This window comes from Protomyctophum parallelum (genome assembly GCF_964188405.1).
Source record: "Protomyctophum parallelum genome assembly, chromosome: 10".
Lineage (NCBI taxonomy): Eukaryota > Metazoa > Chordata > Actinopteri > Myctophiformes > Myctophidae > Protomyctophum > Protomyctophum parallelum.
The window spans coordinates 1,307,831-1,330,330 of record NC_139704.1 but is presented as its reverse complement, the minus strand read 5'-3'; the positions used below and the strand labels follow the sequence as shown (position 1 = coordinate 1,330,330).

General features: G+C 43.9%; 1 protein-coding gene across 8 annotated transcripts in view; it reads right to left on the bottom strand.

Annotated features, from left to right (window-relative positions):
* cul9 (cullin 9) overlaps positions 1-22,500 on the bottom strand; it is a 71,884-nt gene that overhangs the window by 27,080 nt on the left and 22,304 nt on the right. For 6 of the 8 annotated variants that reach the window (XM_083774728.1, XM_083774732.1, XM_083774733.1 and 3 more), the window contains exons 11-27: positions 22,204-22,399; positions 20,926-21,127; positions 19,047-19,237; positions 17,418-17,614; positions 16,526-16,656; positions 14,111-14,193; positions 13,274-13,379; positions 12,525-12,755; positions 11,626-11,716; positions 9,149-9,320; positions 8,107-8,212; positions 7,731-7,826; positions 7,113-7,288; positions 6,730-6,863; positions 5,550-5,795; positions 2,928-2,957; positions 637-785 (exon numbers count right to left, since the gene is read on the bottom strand). In XM_083774728.1, the coding sequence (XP_083630854.1) occupies positions 637-785; positions 2,928-2,957; positions 5,550-5,795; positions 6,730-6,863; positions 7,113-7,288; positions 7,731-7,826; positions 8,107-8,212; positions 9,149-9,320; positions 11,626-11,716; positions 12,525-12,755; positions 13,274-13,379; positions 14,111-14,193; positions 16,526-16,656; positions 17,418-17,614; positions 19,047-19,237; positions 20,926-21,127; positions 22,204-22,399 (2,537 nt within the window). The remainder of the gene's footprint in view (positions 1-636; positions 786-2,927; positions 2,958-5,549; positions 5,796-6,729; positions 6,864-7,112; positions 7,289-7,730; positions 7,827-8,106; positions 8,213-9,148; positions 9,321-11,625; positions 11,717-12,524; positions 12,756-13,273; positions 13,380-14,110; positions 14,194-16,525; positions 16,657-17,417; positions 17,615-19,046; positions 19,238-20,925; positions 21,128-22,203; positions 22,400-22,500) is intronic. The other 2 variants (XM_083774734.1, XM_083774735.1) reach the window with 1 other exon arrangement.

Here is a 22,500-nt window from a genome sequence, read left to right as displayed (position 1 = left end):
TTAGGGTGGGTTGCCAATTTCTGACAATCAGGAGAAAGTACCCATTAATCAGCTTCGGTGAACACGAACATGACGAAGGTCATTAATTACTTTTAGAAGTGCTGTTTTGGTGCCATGTCCTTTCCTAAAGCCAGATTGGAATTCGTTATAGACCGTATTATTCTGAAGAAAGACATCCAGCTGGTGAAAAATGGGCAAATTAGAGATACGTCTGTAATTTCCCAGCACAGAGGGATCAAGGTCGTGTTTCTTAGGTAATGTTTTAACCACAGTGGTTTTCGGAGAATCTGGAAAGACCCCCGATTGAATGGAGCAGTTTACAATTTTAAGGATATCACCAATAACACAGTCGTAACTATTTTGATGAAAATGGGTGGGAATAGCGTCCAATGAACACATGTCGTCATCTGTGAAATGGTGTTGCGGACTTCCTCTTCCTCTACTGCACACGCACAGAATGATACCAGACTTCCCCTACACTTTCACACATGGCAGCATGAGCTCCATTTCCAGTTTGTGAGTTTGTGCTAGCAGCAGCAATGTTCATAATACCAGCTCTAATGTTAATAATTTTGTTAGGGGGGGGGATGGCTCTAGACCAGTCCCTGCCAACACTAATAAAGTATTCAAACTGACCTGGCTCTGCACCACGACCTGCCAACACTGAGCGATCCCAGTGATGTTGCTGCTGGCCTTCGTCTTCGTCTTGGCCAAGGCAGTGGCGGCAGAGAAGGAGGAAGAGTTGGCGGCTGCAGCTCCGTCTTTGTTCTTACCCTCTTTGCCGTCTGGAAAAAGTAAAAGAGCTCAAAGGTCAAAGTCAAACTACACAAGTTAGATAAAAAAATATAGCTTAGCGGGTAAAATAACAAAAGAAACAATGGAAGCAGTCAAGACAGAAAAAAGCGTCGTCTTTTTTACGATTGCCTTCTCGCTCGTCTGAAAGTAATAGAAATGAAGTTCAGTCTCATCCGACGTAAAAAGTCAAGAGTGAAAAGATCACAATGAAAATGAGGGAAAGCAGCCAAGTCATGGGATCAGTGAAGTCATTTATCTGTGAAGACAAGAAGACATGTCAATCTGAATAACAGCGCAAAACTCAACAAAACTACACTATTTAAAGGGGGGTGTAATGCAAGTCATTATTTATTTGGTAAAATAAGTGTTAACGGACAACTTTAGTTTTTTTCAACCGTTTTAGGTTGTTATTAGAGAAAGTAAAAGGTGAGTGTAACTTTTTTTTCATTTGCTGCTTTATTTTGTTTTAGGGATTTTAGCTGTTTTTGACAGGGGGGCGGGGGCATTCGAGCACGAGGCTAAATATGTATTTCTTTACAAAATAATTATAGCGATTTCTTTTTTTATTCTTCACATTCAGTAGATCCTGTGATCTTCTGTGGCCAGATGTAATTTATTGGGATCTAGTAGGACTATAGTAAACAATACAAAAATAAATTGCTTAAAATAAATTGTAGAGAAATACATATTTAGCCCCATGCTCGAATGCCCCCGCCCCCCTGTCAGAAACAGCTCAAATCCCTAAAATGAAAGAAAGCAGAAAACCTTGGTTGAAAAAAACTCAAGTTGTCCTTTAAATAGCTCTATATTCTGACAGTATCCGTAGCTACAGAGTGTTTGTTCATTAACAGGGGTCTCCCTGTCTCTCCAGCTCTTTATTAAACAGAAAACACATTTTCAGGTTGGGATACCAATTGTATCTAATCAGGAGAGAGAGAGGCCTCATAAAGGTATACAGGATAAACAAGTGAAATTGGACGTGAAAGAAAAAGAAAACTAACATGGATCTGGAAGACTATCAAATTTAAGATGATATCTTTGCAGAGTTCTGAACAAACACTCTATATTGTTTACGATCAGAATACAGAGCTTTAGCTTTGTCACTATAATCACCCCCCGTTTAAATAGCGAGGTACAATACATCCCAAACTGGTCAAAAATGAACAAGAATGACAAATAAACTCAAATCAATACGACAAGAGGTTGTTTATAGCAGGACACATTTTAATGGCGCCGTGCACAAAGTCAGACCTAGTGTACGTACTGCACAAACCAAGAGAAAAGTTATTCAAATTAAGCAAATAGTCTGTCGGGTGGAACCCTCATATGTCCAAAGCTGTTACTTTTCAGCATTCAAATAAAAAAACAGCTAAAGTAGCAGATCTACAAGCTCTCACTGCGTTTGCTACTTTTGTGTGACACTATAGTATGAACAAGTAGGCCAGGGCGTTCATTTATGTAAAAATAAACCTGAAATGGAGATAAGAGGTTTCTGCCCGACTGCAACGAAGTAGTCATTATTTCCAAAATACTCAGACATGCCACACATTTTGACGTACGTCTGGAAAAATGGCAAGGCAGATATTTTAGCAGAAATATCTCAAATCTGTATTTTGTTTGGTCAATATCGTGCAACCATAGCTTTGACACAAATACCAGCTGGCACGTGGAACCAGCACATTTATTTCATATGGAGGGAGAAGCGGAATGCTAAAGTCCTCAGCAATATGAACATGAAAATAAACAAATAGCAGTAAAAGTCTAAATCAGTGGTTCTCAAAGTGGGGTACGAGGACCCCGAGGGGTCCTTGAGGGGGTTTCGGGCGGTCCCCAGCAAAATGAATATAGGAGGAAAAACCACTTTAACCACTTTAACCCTATATGTTGACATTTTGAAAATATCTTAATTTTCAAATAATCTTGAACACATTTTGAGGAATTTGGAATGTTTATTTTTAACATTTGAACACTCATTTCGTATTGGGTATGGTGACATTTTTTTATTTTTTTTTTTTTTTCAGATGGGGGTCCATGAATACAGTATGAATTACTGTCAAGTAATTCATACTGTATTCACGGAAATGATTTGAGAATCACTGATCCAAATGACAAGGCTCTGGGCAGGTACTTACTTTTTACATCCCTGCTTCGGTTGAGGCCTTCTGGAGACAAAATGAATGAACAGCTCCAATCACTGTCTCAAACATCACTTTTAACGTACGTGTGTGCATGCGTGCGTGCGTGAGTGTGTGTGTGTGTGTGTGCGGGCGTGTGCATGCGTGGCTGTAAACAGTAACACCGGGGCTCCACCGGACGTGTCAGCGTCGCGTCTCCGTCACCGTCAGGGAATGTTCCCTTTTGAATCAATGAAGGGTGGCTCCACTGCCCGCGTTGCGTTGCGTTGCATGACTGCATTAAAATTGCCCCGGTTAGTTTTTTGACGCACGCGACGGAGACGCAACGCACCCGGTGGAGCCCCGCCGTAAGTAGATCACTGTTTCCGTAACACACAGACCAAATTTTATCGTTCATGACTTGAGTAAAAATCTAATTTTCTTTAAATATATATATTTAAAATATATAAAAAAATGTAAAGGGAATTTTATATATTTTTAAAACAAAGCCACAAATAAAATAAAAATAGAATTATTAAGAAGTAGTGAAAATAGCGGATCTACAAGCAGTGTTGTTTTCGTCAGGCATGACAATAACGTAAATGACGACGTCAACGGCCCTTTTTTCAGGACGAATATCTGACGTTGATGGAATAAACAAAAAATATTCAGGACCGACGCTGACGAGCTAAACGGCTCTCTTGGTTGACTAAAATATGACGAAGACATGTGTGAGTTTTCGTTGATGAGACGAGACTAGACGAACATTTTAGTGGTTTGACTAACAAAGTTTCAGAATGCATGGAAATGTTCCGCCAATTGTGTGTGCAAAAATATCAGAAATGCTGCCGCTACTATGGCTGCATCCTGCCTGTGTGTGTGTGTGTGTGTGTGTGTGTGTGTGTGTGTGCAAACTGTGCATGCACGCACGCATACACCCTCCCGCGGTTAATTGTTACTCTCTTGCACGCCGCGTGCACATCTCTCTCACACACACACACACACACACACACACACACGTATCAGATGCAAGCTTTGCATGTCGCGTTCGCATTGCCTACCTGACGTACTGTCCTTTTAAAAGTAATTTCCTCAGAAAAGTGACAGGTCGTAAACAAATTCTCCATGACTGTAGATAGGAACTCTAATTAAATCCTTATGCAGAGTTAAAATGTAATCTAAACTTTTTATTTTTTCTGTTGACACATTCTAAGCCCTGGCCCCTCCCCTCTCTTCCATGTGTTCTGATGCACGTGTGAGTGCATGCCATAGGGAGCATTTTTTTCCCTTGAGTATAATAATGATGAGGCATTATTTTGTTGTATTGTTATTATCCATAATTTGAATCTTCAAACTGAGATATACTTTATGATAATAGCCTACTGCAGTGGCTGCAAAACCTTTTCATGTCAGGGACCCCCAAATTGACACTCATCAGCCCGTGGACCCCCATTTGAAAAGATATGCCAGGGAAGATATTTCCGGTTCTAGTAGTGATTCCCAACCCTTTGAATTTCAAGGACCCCCAGTTTGACATGAATTAGGCTATGGACCCCCATTTAATGGCATTTTATCTCTGAGACCCCAATGTATATTGTAAAATCAAAGTTAATTTAACTCTGTACACTCTCTGAGTTACAAACTATAATTTAGCTCCCTCAAGGACCCCTGGCCTACTGTTCAGTCATAAAATACAGCCATCATAAAATAAATACATCTTTTATTTTTGACTAAAACTGGACTAAAACCTTTTAAGTTTTCGTCGACTAAAATGACTAAAACTATCAAGGATAGAAATGACAAAATGTGACTAAGACTAATTAAGCATTTTATCCAAATGAGAGTGACTAAATCTAATAAGCATTTCGTCCAAAAGACTAAGACTGACTCAATCTAAAAAATCCCTGCTAAAAACAACACTGTCTACAAGCTGTCAACGTGCTTGTAGATTGGCTATTCTCACTAGTTTGGATCCCGAGCAAACATTTAATCTCTCTTTTGGGTCTCGACCTGAAAAGTTTGGGAACCACTACAGTAGATAGCAAAAATAGCAGCAAAATATGATCTGCATATTGCTCACAACATGTCACTTGGGTCGTTTGGGATGCGTCGCAGACCTTTTTTTACACTGTAGAAATCCAATTGCATACATCAGACAAATTGTCAAATCAGTGCTAGCAACATAGTATATGTTGGCGAAGTAAAATGGACCCGAGTTACTGGACTGTACTTGGGTGTACTGTAGGCTGAACGCACCAAGTTTCTTGTAAGTTTGTAGATCTGCTATTTTTGGTGAATGTCCCCCCCCCCCCCCCCCCCCCCAGAATAAGAATGCTGGGGTATAAGTCAAGTACAGTCTGTCAGAATGGAAACAAATATTTCTCACCAGTTTCCCTCGTGACATACTGTAACTTTGGGCTTAAGATTTACATATTTACATACAGTTAATGACATAAGGTGCTATAAAGAAACAATGTAAATCAGGGGTTCAGTGGATGAGAAGGTTATTTACAAGGGTTGCCCTGAGACAAACAAGTTTTAGAACCACGGATTTAGCAGGAGGTAGGAGCTCCTGTGTGTGTGTGTGTGTGTGTGTCTCTGTGTGTGTGCGTGTGTGTGTGTGCATGTTGTATTACTCACTGGATTTAACGGGAGGCCTGATCTCCTGCGTGTCCGTGAGGCTGGTGTCCGCGTGGACCAGCAGGTGTGTGAGCCGGCGGACCCTGGAGTTGAAGACGGCCTCCCTGCAGCGCTGGGCCCTCCGGGCCAACTCCGTGTTGTCCAGGTACTCTGTGAGCAGCCAGGACAGAGGACTGCTGCTCGCACCGTCACCACCACCACCACCACGCCTCTCTGAGGACGACACCGCACTGGGACTGGAGGCACCTGCAACACAATGAGCCATGATGCAGACATGGACGATTAACCCATTCTGACCCGAGATCAGATTCTAAAAAGGTCTTCTACATCCTGACAGTTTGCTGAAAAAGCTATGTTTCTATGTCAGTCGTTCTTCGATTTTTCAAAAATAGCAGACCTATCTGCTATTTTTCAATGGGTAAAGCGTAACATAATGCTAACACCAAAAGGGGTTCCTGCCCAACATGGGTTAAGAGTCGATTCACAAGAGTAAAAAAAATACATATTTACCTTTTTTTTTGTATGTCGGTACAAGATTCATAATCTTTAAAGAAAGCTGCGTAAAGGTTTTGTTTGTTTGTTTGTTTGTAGTGTTATCATTTTGCCTCTTCTCTTGGCCAGTTCACACTTGTAAAAGAGACTTCCGTCTCAATGTGGTTTTTACTGATTGAATAAAAATAAAGGATAATGAAAGTAAATGAATCCGTTTCCATTATGGATCATTAGAAAGCTTATTTAGTTTATTAGTTACAGTGAGGGAAAAGTATTGGAATCGAGATGTGGCGTGATACATCGTAAATCGATTTATAATCTAATGGTAGCCCTCGAATCAAATCCCTCAGGTATCAGGTATTTCCACCCCTAGTGTTAACCCATTCTGAACGGGAACACATTTTGGTGTTAGCATCATGTCGTGCTTTACCTATTGAAAAATAGCAGATCTACAAGCTCATATCGCGCCACCGAGTGGCGCGATACGAGCTTGTAGGTCTGCTATTTTAGAAAAAATTGAAGAATGACTGACATTTTTTTAATCTGATCTCAGGTCAGAATGGGTTAATCAGACCAGTGTGTGTCCAGTGGAAACCTTTGTATGAATCTGATCTCAGGTCAGAATGGGTTAATAGTACATACCAACAGCAGTGATACTGTGTACTATGGGTGTGTTAATAGTACATACCAGCAGCAGTGATACTGTGTACTATGGGTGTGATCAGAGCTTCCCAGCACGTTCGACCCAGTGCCTCCGCAGCTTCCACATCTGGAAGGAACCGTTCTGCAAACATCTGTTCATGACGCAGAGCACTGTTCAACCTGAGCACACACAGGCATGCGCACACGCGCACACACACACACACACACACACACACACACACACTCACTTAGACTATGCTGGATAATCCAATGGCCTTTGCACACCTGAATTAGGCAACAGGTGCATTGGTGGAGTATATGTTTCATTTAAAAACAAAACGAAAAATAAAAAGGGATCCAAAACATGCGGGTCCCGACCCGATATCTGTGAAGGAGTGGTCTATAAAAGGTCAACAAACAGGGCCGTACTTGTGGAAGAGCTGCAGCAGTTTGCTCTTATCTTCAAGGACCTCCTGACACCAGGTGTGAGCCTTGGTGCTGTAGAACAGGAAGGTCCTGCAGCACAGCTGCTCCTTAAACACCGGCCAGAACGTGGGCTTGGGACCCAGCACCTCGAAGCCGTGGACCCTGGTGTCTATGCCTCCCTGCCGGGGGGAGAGAGAGAGATGAGCAATGGTGTCTATACCTCCCTGGAACACATGGAGGCGTGATTATGAATCCCACCAACGTTCTAGGGTAGACCCGCCTCACCATGTGCCTGATTGGCTCCCGGGAAGGCCTTGTTTTACTGAGGTTAGGCCGTTCGGGATAGGTTTAGGGGGGTGCATACTTATTTTAGACTAGTCATTGGTTAGACATGGGTTAAGGTTAGGTTTAGGTGTGCTGCCCCGTGGGAGGTTAGGTTTAGCGTGAGGGTTTGAGATAGGTTGTAGTTGTAGGACTAATGACTGCTCGCAAAAACGAGAACTGTCAATCACAACGACTACTGGCCAATCACAGCAGGGCTTTCCTAGAACTGCGGTGGGATACGTAATGACGCCACAGGGAGAGAGAGTACAGCGTGAGGACAGGAGGTGAATGACAGACCTGTTGACATCTCTTGACCCGGAGCTGAATAATGGGCCAGAAGCGAGTCACGTTCTGCAACAGCACCACCCGCTGGGATGTGGGAGACACGTTCACCTGGACCACACACACACACACACACACACACACACACACACACACACACGCACACAAAGGTTATGTTAAGTATATGATCTTATGACTGTGTTGATCTGCGTTGGTATCGTTTAGTATGTGTACCGTTACTGGAATGATTTACAATTTTTCTCCCAAAAGGGAGAACTGGCCAAGACGTCGTCAACATCAAAAGGCAGCTACAAAAAAATGTTGAGCTCTAGCCTCTGTTATACCGTACGTACGCTACCGTGTTTTTGTGGCACTTGGTGGGTGTTTTTACCGTGTTGAGTTCTGTGTTAATGTTGGTGGGGTCTTCTCCACCCTGAACCAGAATGCGGGCCGGCATGTAACTGGAGTCTTCCGGAGACAGGAGAACCGACAACTGCCTAAGAGGAGCACGAGCACACGTACATCACACACACACACACACACACACACAGAAGTCAGCCACGGCTACTTACTATATCGTCTGCCAGGTAGAAACCTAGCAAAACTGTCCGTTTTTAGGATTCAAAAGTAGAAGATCAACAAGCTTGTGGATCTGCTACTTTTATTGGGCATTATTATACGATACAAACCCAAAAGTTAAAATAGAGAGTATGCACATGCTTCACTTTTCCACCAGGATACGCCCCCCTCATCTAGACTGAGTGGCAAAACATTGAGCAGCATGGAGTGTTGGAGTTTGGAAGCGCTCGTTGGAAATCACTCAACGATCCTGCGTACCACCCATTTCTAAATTGCATATAATGCAGGAGGCAGCAGGATGTTGCATTATTGAAAACGAGCGCTTCCAAACTCTGACACTTGGAATGACCTGCATGGAATTTCTTGACAGGAAGTAGCTCATAACATGTCTATGGTGGATTTCCTTCTTTTTTTTTTTACTGTATATTTTTGGGCTTTTTCTGCTTTTATTGGATAGGGTACAGTATGGTAACAGGAAATGGGGAGAGAGAGATGGGGGAGACACGCTGCAAAGGTCGTCGGGTCGGGACGGGAGTCGAACCCGCGACACGCTGTCAGGCTGGCTCAGCAGCCTAGGTGCCCGGACCGCTACACTAGCCGCCGGGCCGTCTATGGGGGTCACGAGACATAGCCAAAGCATTTCCGGGGGTCCCAAGCTAAAAACGTTGAGAACGCCTGGTTTAATACAATCAGACAGGACTTTTCCGTTTGGATGAATGTGTGTGTTATTGTTTTGCCACTCGGTAGGCATTTCCATGTATGATGATGTCACGTGTATAGCCTCTATAAGCCAATTCTAAACATGGCTCAGGAACAAATCTTCCTTCTCGGTGGACATGAGAGATAGTGTGTACCTGATGACCACACCCTTGTGCATGTAGATGTTGACGAAATGGGAGCCGGTGCAGCCGTTGGACTCCCAGTAGGTTTTAGGGTTCTTGTCCGTCAGCTTGTGAGCTCGATGGTGGTTAGACGACACCTCCACCTTCTCCCAGCACTTATCCTCCTTTAGCTCAATGCTGGAGCCTGCACGCACACACGCACGCACGCACACACACGTGTTACTTTACACTCATTTCGAAGAGATTCGAAAAGACGCATTTATCTTTAAAGTAAATGGTGCATTTATCTAGCGCCTTTATCCAAGGCACTCAACATAGATTGTACATTACATGACATTGTACATTACATTCACACACATTCATTCATACACCAATGGTGACGGAAACCATGCAAGGCACCAGCCTCCTCATCGCGGGAGCAATTATTAGGGGTTCAGCGTCTTGCTCAAGGGCACTTCCGACGGGCTCTGGGGGAGCCCGGGATCGAACTGGGAACCTTCCGGTTACCAAGCGGGCCGCTCTACCCCTGAGCGTATAGAAGAAGTGATACCAGACCTGGTGTGTATTGTGTACCAGAGGTTACGTACCTGGGGTGTATTGTGTACCAGAGGTTACGTACCTGGGGTGTATTGTGTACCAGAGGTTACGTACCTGGGGTGTATTGTGTACCAGAGGTTACGTACCTGGGGTGTATTGTGTACCAGAGGTTACGTACCTGGTGTGTATTGTGTACCAGAGGTTACGTACCTGGTGTGTATTGTGTACCAGAGGTTACGTACCTGGTGTGTATTGTAGGGCATTAACCAAACGTGATTTTTGATAGTCGACTCGACTACCATCAAAATCGATTTGTAGTCGATTAGTCGGCGGTAAAATATGATATTTATTCCATCCAATCAAGCATTAAAACATCGTGTTATGAAACAGCCAGCGAGCGAAGCAAAACAGAGCGGTGAATGCACTATCAATGCAGGCCGAGTGGAATAGTACTAAGAGAGTGGCGACACACTTCCTATGGGCTATAGTTCCAAACATTGGAACTATCCCATTGAGATAGAATGAGCACTTCCGCATTCCATTGTTACAGTGGGAGTCAACGCGAGTGTGGCCACTATTACTAGATTACGCTGAATGCCGCTCTGATTGGCCGAAATTAGCTCAGCTGTTTCAAGTCAAAGTTGCAAGTCCACAATGACTCACGGATGGACGCGTTGTGAGCTTGTAGATCTGCTATTTTTTATGCACAAGACCGTTCGATGGAGCAGCATAGCATGTTACGTTGTTCACAATGTTTGGAGAGTGGAGACTGGAGCAATGAACCATGCGATGTTTTTCATACAACCCTAAATGTTCAACAACAAGTTACAATCACAGTTCCTTTGGTTTTTAGAAGGAGCTACAAGCAAGGAGGAGGTTTGCTAGCTAGCAGGCTGCCAGGCTATGAATCAGATGATCAACTACTTAACTCCATCGCGAGTCTTTTGCGGCTACGTATTAGAACTATGATCGTGCGGCATCGCTGTTTGTTTTTAATGATGCCACACGCGGCACGCAGACTTTTGTTGGATAAGCATGAAGAAACATGAAATCACGGCAAGAGCTACTGTAGTTTGACTGTCACCAAACTGGATACTATTGGGCAGAGCGAGGAGGAACTCCTGCTATACTTTACTGTACCGGACGACGACACGTCTCCAATCTAACTTGTTGAACAAACTACAGTAATAAACTCACCAATAGTAAACGTATTTACACACTGTAGTTGTCCCCATTGATCTTATGAGCCTATGAGGCATATCACATATGCTTTTCCCAAAGAAAAACTGTCTTGACTGCTGCTAGTGCCACCGCCGATACGCCGCCCACCACACCTACACGAGTCAGACGATTGAGGGTGACGGCAAAACCCACGTACAGTAGGCTTGTATGATATGAAAACAATCAGCCAGGAATGGATTAGTACTGAAGTTGGCGAACTACCAACAAAACAACCGAGCTCACAGCTGCATGCCTGCATGTCTGCTGTAGAAAAGCGAAAGAAAAAAAAAAAATCATAAAAAATATTAAAAATAATTAAAAATAATATTAGCGAATAATCGGATGTCAATTAACAGTGTCGACTAGTGTTTTGCTAGTCGACTAGTCGACTATTCGATTATTATGTTAATGCCCTAGTGTATTGTGTACCAGAGGTTACGTACCTGGTGTGTATTGTGTACCAGAGGTTACGTACCTGGGGTGTATTGTGTACCGGAGGTTACGTACCTGGGGTGTATTGTGTACCAGAGGTTACGTACCTGGGGTGTATTGTGTACCAGAGGTTACGTACCTGGGGTGTATTGTGTACCAGAGGTTACGTACCTGGTGTGTATTGTGTACCGGAGGTTACGTACCTGGGGTGTATTGTGTACCAGAGGTTACGTACCTGGGGTGTATTGTGTACCAGAGGTTACGTACCTGGGGTGTATTGTGTACCAGAGGTTACGTACCTTGGCACAGATTCCGGAGGAACACGTCAAAGAAGGGGATGTTGATTGGCTGATGGCTGCGTCGATGTTCCTCGATCTGACCCAGAACCATCTGGAGAGGAACAAACGGGTGACCAGGTTTACATCCGTCTGAACTCCATTACACCAGGATTTCTCAAAGTGGGCACCCTAGGGTGCCTCAGCATACTCTGATAATATTTGGAATTCAACGATATCACTTCCGCTTAACGACTTAGTAAAACAGTTGCTCTGTACTTGGTGAGCTCTTTTTCAATCAACACCAAATCTCTCACCAAAAATAGCAGATCTACAAGTTCATGATTTGCAAATATACTGTACGTACAGAAAATATGACATGATAAGATTCAGAAAAATCTCATTCTACTGCACCAAGGACCTCCCTAGTATTTCTGTTTCACATTCAAAATAAAAAATAAAACGTTCGGTTCAATATATTGCCCTATTTATGTATGTTCTTATATAGACCATGCAATGCAGCAGTATGGATATTTGCACATACTAACGCGAGTAGGCGACTAGGAAATGCAGAAGTGAAATTACTGCCGCTGAAGCTAAAACATCATGAAATTGACTTAACCCATTCTGACCGGGCACCCATTTTGGACCCATGTCATGCTTTAGCTATTGAAAAATGGCAGATCTACAAGCTCATATCGCGCCACCGAGTGTCGCGATACGAGCTTGTAGGTCTGCTATTTTTTGAAAAATCGAAGAGCGACTGACATTTTTAGAATCTGATCTCAGGTCAGAATGGGTTCATCAGACCAGTGTGTGTCCGGCGGAAACCTCGTATGAATCTGATCTCAGGTCAGAATGGGTTAAGTCATCTGATATAACATCCGAAAACGCTCTTTCAGGAGTTCTCTGCGTTACAGTACCTGGATGCATCCTGCCAGGACGCTGGTGGTCATCTTCTTGTAGAGGCTGGCGTACTTCTCACAGTCGGTGATCAGCTCCCTAAGCTCGGGCACCATGAGGAGGCTGGTGCTGCTGTGCTTGTCCAAGGCCTTGACCAGCGCGTCTTTGGTGCCCAGTCGGCACATCACCACCGCGTAGTCCTTGTTCAGAGACGCCAGCCGGTGCAGGAAGCGAATGAACAGCTGCACCACCTACTCCCAATACACACACACACACACACACACAACACACACGCACACAGTAAAGCAAAATACAATCTCATGACTGAAAATTATATGACTGGGGTGCACATAACTTTCTCTGCACTGCGGGCGGACTTCTCTACTCTGCCACAATGCTACTTTAGCCAGCATGAGACCGATGCTGCAGAGCTAATGATTAACTCTTTGACTGGCAGAATGTTTTTCGGTCTATGTACCTTCCTTGCCACAATAAGTCCATTCAGTGGGTGCCTTGGTTGTGTCCGGGTAGAGCTCTCGCTGACCACAGTGTCATGGGTTCGACAGCATCAGTATGAGTAGCACAGCTTGCGTTCAGCAAGTTGTGCGATAAGAACTGGGAGCTGATGGTTAGGTGTCAACAATCCATCCCCCAGGGGCCTAGACTTACTTAATGTTCGCCTATTGTGGCCAGCCCAGAATAGGGACACTCATGTGGTTAAATGGGTGTTTCTTAGTAAGGTCAGTGAGGAGTCTTCCTCATTCCTCACCTCTCTGTCGCTGATGAAGGCATTCATGGAGGACAGGCAGGGTTCGATGCTCTCATGCCATGGCAGAAGGTCTTCCTGGTAGTTATCCAGGAACATGTTGAGGATCCTACATGGCAGGAGAACACCGCAGTAGTCAGTAGTACTCCACTAAATCACATTCGACCCCAGATTTTGTCTCAAACACGTGGTTAAATTTGTTCTCCTACTATGTCACAAAAATGTGGAACACCATACCAACAGTCGTTAAGGAATGTGAATCCCTATACTCTCCTTCAAAACCGCTCTCAAAGAGCACTTACAGTTCGCTGCCATTTGAAACTGGCCCCAGTAAAAAGTAAAAGCCAGTGTAGGTACCCTACACCAAGTATAGAGTAAAAGCCCCTATAGTCAGTGTAGGTACCCTACACCAAGTATAGAGTAAAAGCCCCTATAGTCAGTGTAGGTACCCTACACCAAGTATAGAGTAAAAGCCCCTATAGTCAGTGTAGGTACCCTACACCAAGTATAGAGTAAAAGCCCCCTATAGTCAGTGTAGGTACCCTACACCAAGTATAGAGTAAAAGCCCCCTATAGTCAGTGTAGGTACCCTACACCAAGTATAGAGTAAAAGCCCCTATAGTCAGTGTAGGTACCCTACACCAAGTATAGAGTAAAAGCCCCCTATAGTCAGTGTAGGTACCCTACACCAAGTATAGAGTAAAAGCCCCCTAGTCAGTGTAGGTACCCTACACCAAGTATAGAGTAAAAGCCCCTATAGTCAGTGTAGGTACCCTACACCAAGTATAGAGTAAAAGCCCCTATAGTCAGTGTAGTGGACCCAAGTATAGAGCGCTTTACCTGAGAATGGAGAGCTGAACGGCCCGGTCAGCACGGTGCTGGTCCAACAGTCTGACCAGCTCCTGGTAGAAGTCACGGGTCACCTGGTGGCACCACAAAGAAATGTATTCTACATCCTGACAGTTTTCTGAAAAAGCTATGTTTCTATGTCAGTCGATTTTACAAAAATCGCAGACCTACAAGCTCGTAGCGCGCCACTCGGTTGCGCGCTAGATCTGCTTGTAGATTTGCTATTTTTCAATAGCTAAAGCATAACATACAGTAATACTAACACCAAAAGGGGTTCCCGCCCCAAAATGGGTTAAAAGGTTAGAATGAGCCTTATAGGATCTATGCACAATACGGCATTTTGGAAAATTCTCTTCCTACTTCCGGGGCCTCTTCCGACTTCCTTCACAGGTGTTACCGATGATCAACAAGGCTCTGTTCCATTTAGTGGTTTTGGTTCTCAAACATTTTTTATTTCAAGGACCCCCATAACCAGAGTGAAAAAGGTTCCACTTGCACACTCGCAGAGTTACACACCGTACGGTGCCATTTGGAACCCACTCAAGGACACGTTGACACGTCAAACAGAGCCATGGTGCTCCTATTGTGCATGTGAGCCAACATGCACAATAGGAGCACCATGACTATGTTTGACCAGAATGGAACAGAGCCTTCATTCGTATCATTGGTAACACCTGTGACGGAAGCAGTGTTGTTTTTGGCAGGCATTTTTTTGATTTAGTCAGTCTTAGTCTTTTGGAAAAATGCTTAATTAGTCTTAGTCAGTCTTAGTCATTTGGAAAAATGCTTAATTAGTCTTAGTCAGTCTTAGTCATTTCTATCCTTGATAGTTTTAGTCGACGGAAACTCCTAAGGGTTTTAGTCAGTTTTAGTCATTTTAGTAAAAGGTTTTAGTCCAGTTTGTCAAAAAATTTAAAATGTCTTTAAATAAAATGTCTATAGCGTTACAAGTTTAATTAGAGCTGGGACTCGATTAAAAAAATTATAAATCTAATGAATCAGAGGCTTTGTAGTTAATCTCGATTAATCACATTTTAATCGCATATCATTATTTGACCCAAGAATTGTGAGAGAGCCATTTTTTTAATGGATTTTGGTATACTAGTGAATCAATGAATAGTGAATACATAAGTTTAAGCAATAAAACATTGTTTTTGTAGTAATAATATCTCAAAATTAATAATTTATATACAGCTTTTCTGAGTACCCAAAAATGCTTTACAAGGGGGACATGAATCAAAAACAACTTTATTAAAGGAAAAACACTAAGTAGATAAAAATAAATAGCTGGGGAAAGTAATATTGAAGGTTTGGATGGTGGGGGCATGTCTCTGAGAGTTTTGGGGAATGCATCCTACAGGGTTTGGGGGGGGCTTCAATTGGTGCAGCAAATATGTGACATGACCATAAGAAAACACCTCTGTGTTTCTTCCGTGGACATACAGTAACAGCCATAGCAGATTTTACATTTTATTTGGCCATAACCGTTTAGTTAGAAACCATGTCATCTGGTCGGGTACTTGAACTGCTACTGGGAGTTGGAATAACATTAGCTCTGATCCATAGTGTTAGAAGGAGGAAAGTAGGCTTTCACATCTTTTTTATGTTAAAAACGAGGGGCTGCACAGCTTCCGCGGGTGTGAGTGAGGGGAAAGGATCAAATTAAGTACCATAGAACTCCTGAGTCCTAACTACACTATCGACCAGAGCTACTGTTGTTGATTGACGTTAGCTTCCAGGCTAGGCTCGGTGCAACATGTTTCGCATTGAGCCGACACTGGAGGCTTGACGAGGTGCGGCGATATGTGAATTCTTTATTGAATAATTGCACACAACTGTGCTGTAATCCACGCTATCATCGGATAGCCTTTTAAATCCTATTTCCAATCCACGGGGACAAGCAAAGTGATCTCAGCGGTGCCGGCTTCCCCCAGTCTGGTGGTGGTCTGAAGAGGACACGCACACGGAGTCGAAATGGGACGGTGTGTGTGTGTGTGTGTGTGTGTGTGCATGCATGCATGCAGATGGGCGTGACCAACTAGGAAAGGAGACTGGAGAGGAGGATAGCGGCGAGAGCAGTGACATTATTGGCGGAACATTCGCATGCATTTAAAACTTTGTTCGTCAATCCACTAACATTTTCGTGTAGCCTCGTCTTGTCAACAACAACACACACACGTCTCGTCATCGTCATCAAACAGAGCTACGGTATTTAGCTCGTCAGCGTCAGTCTTGTCCCGAAATATTTTAGGGTCGTTCGTTTTAGTCCGTCTTAGTCCTGGAAAAAGGGGCGTTGATGTCGTCATTTACGTTATCGTCAGTCCTGACGAAAACAACACTGGAAGGAAGTAGGACGAGTTATTGTGTGCATAGATAGCCTATTGGAGTCAGTTGTCGTCTAATCACCTGCGTGTCACAGAGGTCACAGAGTAGCTGTTCCAGGGTCAGTATGACCTCCTTAGTGGCGGTCATCTCCTTCAGACTGCACACCAACATCTGGAACTCTGTCTCCTTCAGGTTCACGTCCTCCCTGAAGTCTGAGCACACACACACAACACAATTATTACATACTTCTAAAGCAGGGGTGGGCAACTGGCGGCCCGGGGGCCACATGCGGCCCCCACCTTCACTTAATGCGGCCCTCAGGTTAATGTTAGAATACTGATATAATATTGGTTTCAGCTGTTTACAATTCCACCATGCAAACATGACCCGCTTTATTTACTTCAGTCTAAATTAGTAGCTCAATGCTCAACACAAGTATAATTAAAGGCATTTGAAATGACATGAAAATGTTAATTTTCAGGATTCCAATTCAAAAATAGCAAAAGTTCAAGATTTCAATTCGAACATAACAAAAATAGCCGATCTACAAGATCAAAACGCGTCGCAGCGTGACGCGTTTTGAGCTTGTAGATTGCTACGACAGCAAAATATATGGCCCTAGGCAGTTATTGTGGAAATATAGTGGCCCTCTCAATCGTCAAACATACGCGACTTTATGGTCATTTTTTTAATAAATGGGACCATAATTTTCCAAAAAGAATATTATGACATTAGAAATGAGACTTTAAACTAGTGACTGGAAGCAGAAAGTATTCATGACCATGTTTATTAAGGTAATACAGTCTAGGTGAAGTTGGGCCCAAATACATGGACTTCTATGGGGCTATGGGTTTTTCTGGGCCCAATGACAGCGCCACAACAGGCCATTATATGAACTTTCATTTCCTTAGTGGCTTCACAAAATATCTGTCTGACTGCCCCCCCTGGTTGGGAAGCATAAGAGCTACTGTACCTTTCCTCTCCTGCTTGTGAGCGACGGACAGGTGTTTGAGGGCGATGATGGCCAACATCATCTCTGGCCGCGAGGCGGACAGGCACGGCGTCAGCACGGACTTCACTTCGCACGCCGACAGCTGCTCCGCCAGGCTCTGGTGGTTGGAGATCAGCATGGTGAGCACCAACAGGCCGTTACACACCGCCGAGGTGCACCTGCCGGGGAGGACACAGACACACACACACACGGCTGTCACGATTACAATATTTTAACCCATTCTGACCTGAGATCAGATTATATAAATGTCTTCTACATCCTGACAGTTTGCTGAAAAAGCTATGTTTCTATGTCAGTCGTTCTTCGATTTCTCAAAAATAGCAGACCTACAAGCTCGTAGATCTGCTATTTTTCAATAGCTAAAGCATAACGTGATGCTAACACCAAAAGGGGTTCCCTCCCAAAATGGGTTAAGTTATTTGTCACACAAATAATTGCGATTAACAATTTAATTGTGTTTCTTTCCACATATGAATACATTTCTTCTTCTTCTGTTTTCCTTTAGGCTTCATAATCACAAATTGCACATATTAACCCATTCTGATCTGAGATCAGATTCTAAAAATGTCTTCTACATCCTGACAGTTGAAAAAGCTATGTTTCTATTTCAGTGGTTCTTCGATTTTTCAAAAATAGCAGACCTACAAGCTCGTAGACCTATGAGCTTGTAGATCTGCTATTTTTCAATAGCTAAAGCACGACATGATGCTAACACCAAAAGGGGTTCCCTCCCAAAATGGGTTATTAATAATAATAATAATAATAATAACAATAAAACTGCATTTGTATAGCACCTTTCATGACATGAAATTCAGCTCAAAGTGCTTTGCAGAGCAATGGAGGAAAAAAGAGAAGCAAAGGCATAAAACATTAAAAGAATAGCAGTAATGCAATACAGCGAGGACATGAATAAGTAAGGATTCTAAAAGCTCAACTAAAAGCAAGAGTGTAGAGGTATGTCTTGAGCTCTGCTTTAAAGAGGTCTACAGAGGCCGCCTGTCAAAGGTGTAGTGGGAGTTTGTTCCACACCGTCGGCCCATAGAAGCAGAAAGCTGCTTCACCGTGTTTTTTTTGCTAAAACCATTTTTATACTTTGTCTATTAAAAAAAAGCCGATATACAAGAAAGAACATAGCACGTCACTTCATGCCTTCTTTTTTTTTTTTCAAAGCTCTGAATATTATTTTAAAGCGTAACTCAAAGCTTTGCTTCTGAGGGTCCCTGCAACAAAATATTTGGGCAATTATGGAAAAGTTTGAAGTTTGGAGTTTCCAGACCCACAGGAACGCACCCAGGGTGCCGGCCCGATTCCGGTGAGCCGCCCCGCGTCCGAAACGGTTGAGAAATGACAGTTACCGTGTGGGGGTCCCTCTACTGTACCCTCTACTGTACTGTACTGTCACTGTACTATACTGGCACACCTGAAATCACCATATATAAAGTTAATATGTGCGTGTGCGTTAGGTTGCGCACAGGTGGTGAAAAACAACCATGCTGTTTTCGTGCTCAAACATACCCAGCCAGCCAGCTACCCACACACATAGTCACTTATTAAGGAAGTGGATAAATAACAAAGAGAGTCTTGGGTTACCCTTTGGTGCTTTGCATGAGTTTGATGGCAGCAGGGATGGCTCCCAGGAGCCCCGGAGAGCCCTGCGGCGTGGCCGAGCCGATGCTGGCGAAGATCTCCAGCATCACCTGCTGGCCAGACTCCGTCAGAGGAGTGCTGGAGCCCAGGTTACGCAGCTCGTATTTACTGGCACCCGTCAGCACCTTCAGGGTCTGAGGACGGGACCGTTATGAACATTTCATGTCACCTTTATTATTGTGACAAAAATAATTTGCGATATTATCGCGATGATCAAAATATGCTTAAAACTCTTAAAATACCACTTTTGTTAAACCACTTGAACCCCCACCAACATCCCTATTCTGGGCCGGAACGTTCTACAGTATAAGCTCACAACGCATCGCAAAGAGACACGTTGTGAGCTTTTGGATCGGCTATTTTTGGCCAAGACATTTTGGCAGAGACCAGAAAAAAACATTGTATCAAGTTCGTTCTTTACAGGTCAGTTTTGACCAATTATAGAGGTTTTCTTTAAGTGGTACAGGGATATGTGCTGCAAAATAAAAGCTGAATTGATCCCAGTGCATGACAATGCAGCACAATTTCATGATAAATGAAATCTCTGTGATACGATTATTATTTTTATCACGAAAAACGATAAGGATAACATCCCATCCCTATCAGTTTTTCCTCGCCCCCCCTAGTGGCGAAAAATAAAACTTCTGGGAACTCAGATTAGGGGCTGGTTGGACCAGGACGGGACAGATCCTTTATTGTTAGAGCAGTGTTCAATTCTGTCGACTAAAACTATGACGAACAATATTCACTGAAATAATAGCTGATGGCTAAAACTATGACTAAATATACTGACAATTTCATCAAATAAAAGCCAATTGATAAGGTAATCGATAACCTATGGTTTACTCTAGAGATCCAGTAGAGCTGAAAATAACCGATCACTTGTCTGCGATGCGTTGTAGGTCAAATATTTTCGGCACACAGCCAAGTATAAATCAGGCATTACGACACCATCATGCCAACAGCTTGTACATCTGCTATTTTACATCGAAAATGTTTTGAACATTTTGAACAAAACCTTATTTTCCGTGAGTGCCTGGCAGACAATATGGGGGTCCACGGCAGGCACTATATACTAATTTGGGGGTCCTTGACATGAAAATGTTTGAGAACCACTGCTTTGATGGATGACGTCAGGGCATTCCACATTACGGTGGCAGTAGTAGAACGAGAATTGTCCCATGTTTGTTCTAAATTTGGGGGGGTACCAGATCGTTGTCAGAATGTCGGTATACTTTTTTGTTTTGTCCCAAATGGGCTGCCGTAAAAGCCGAACTGCCAATAAACCTTACCTCCATGCTTGGGAGCTACGGCGTACTACGGAGGGGTTTTGTTTGTTGTTTGTGTTCTCGCCTCTACCATTGGTTGTTGGATATAACATTGGATTGCGGTTCGGAAAGTGCCTGTCTGGAATTCTCCGTTAAGTTAAACATCTAAAACTGTGGTTTTCAACCCTTTTCATATAATTCAGGTCCATTCAGCGTTTGAGCCACAGACCACGGTTTGATGAGATCAAATCAGCCTCTCAGACCACAAACTTAAGATTCCATGATGTACTGATGTGGTACCGTAGGACAGATAACAGGCAAACGTTGATCAAAGTAGCAGTTGTTCTACATTCTCAAATTGTGTAGACATTTTAATGCAAAGTAATGCAGATGTTTGAAAATAATGTACTGTAACTCTTGGGAGCGAAAAGTGACCAACTCTCCATCATTTAGCTGGGGACAACCTGGAACCCCCTCAAGGACCACTGGTGGTCCCCAGACCACTGGTTAAAAAAACCACTGGTCCAAAACGTTTGCATTTGATTGGTGCTCACCGCCAGCGCTATCTGCTGCAGCTGCGTGGCACTGCTGAACTCCTGCATGGCGGACAGGATGGCTTTGACTCCGCCCTCCGTGGCGAAGGACACCCGCCACTCGTGTTTGACCATGAGCAGGTAGGTGAGCCGCAGGGTGCAGGTCACCACCTCTAGACACTGACCGCTCAGCAGCTCCACCAACAGCTTCAACAGCTTGTCTCTGTCGTTGGGAGGGGAGGGGGAGAGGAAAGGGGAGGGGAGGGGAGAGGAGAGGAGATGCATTTCATGCACAAAGCCAATCTGTTAGGAGCGTTTTACTTCCTGCATCACAACACACCTCTCGGACCCCCACACGCCGCTGCCTCCTCTTCCCAGGCCTCGTCTGTCACCAGCCGACAGGTTGTAGTGATCACACCAAGTACTGTAATAGTGAGAACGTCACGTCGGGGAACTACAACAGAATGTCACCATCGTCGTTATCGTGGAGTCATTCATTTGTCATGTGGCTGAAGAGGATTTTACACTGTGGAAAAGTGGTCCCAGAAATACAAATAACCCAGCAAATTGAATATTATTTTTCCCCCCCGTGAACACAGCACAGAGCACACATGTTCGTGTCGGCGATCGACTGGGGGAGCATAGCAATTAAAAAAGAAAAGAAAAAAAGAATGCTGAAAAGGTGATATAAACGAAAAAATGGCCTGGCAAGAGGAGAACTAGGGGCGAAATATGCCATGTTAGCTATGCCTACAGTTTATAAATCATGCTGAGCTAAACATGTGTTTGAATTTTGAAGTATTTATATTTAAACAAGATGAAGAAAGTCTCCACACACAGTCCTCCATGTTTACGCATGACAGACAGAATATTCTGTACACTGCAGTGTTTTTTTATGTTTCCTTAAGCAATAGATGAATGTACTCGTCCTCATATTTCGATGAGGGCTTCGGTCTCCTTATTTGACCACGTCACATGGTAACCTAACGGGAGTCGGGACATCTTTGTACTGCGTAAAATGAATATCCCTTCTCCGCCTCCAACTGTGCAGCTCCTTATCCGCCGCATAGTTTGCTTCATTTCCTTTATTTGCTACGGATTGCATTCACACCTGCACCGAATCGAAATCAAGTGCGATTGGAAGCGAAGCGAAACCCCCGTTTTTTGGCGGAGTAGAATGCGGTTCTTTGATGCGCATTAGAATTTCGAATGAGCCTTCACACCTGCCAAACGAAGCGCATTTTCTGACAATACGCAGCAGGATTCGTTTTAATGGCTCTGGTGTGAATGTCACCTTACCGGATGCCCTGTTGGGAGTCTGAGCGTAGTGTGCTCCTCTCCTGGCCTCCTCCTCCTCCCTCCTGCTCCAGGAGCTGCAGCATGGTCCTCACGGCCGCCAGCTGCAGGGACGAGTCATTCTTCTTCAGGAGGTCCATCACCTCCCCCATCTTCTCCAGGCACGTCTTCTTAGTCTGAAGTCTCACTACGTTGAAGACTGCAGAGGAGAGGAGAGGAGAGGAGAGGAGAGGAGAGGAGAGGAGAGGAGAGGAGAGGAGAGGAGAGGAGAGGAGAGGAGAGGAGAGGAGAGGAGAGGAG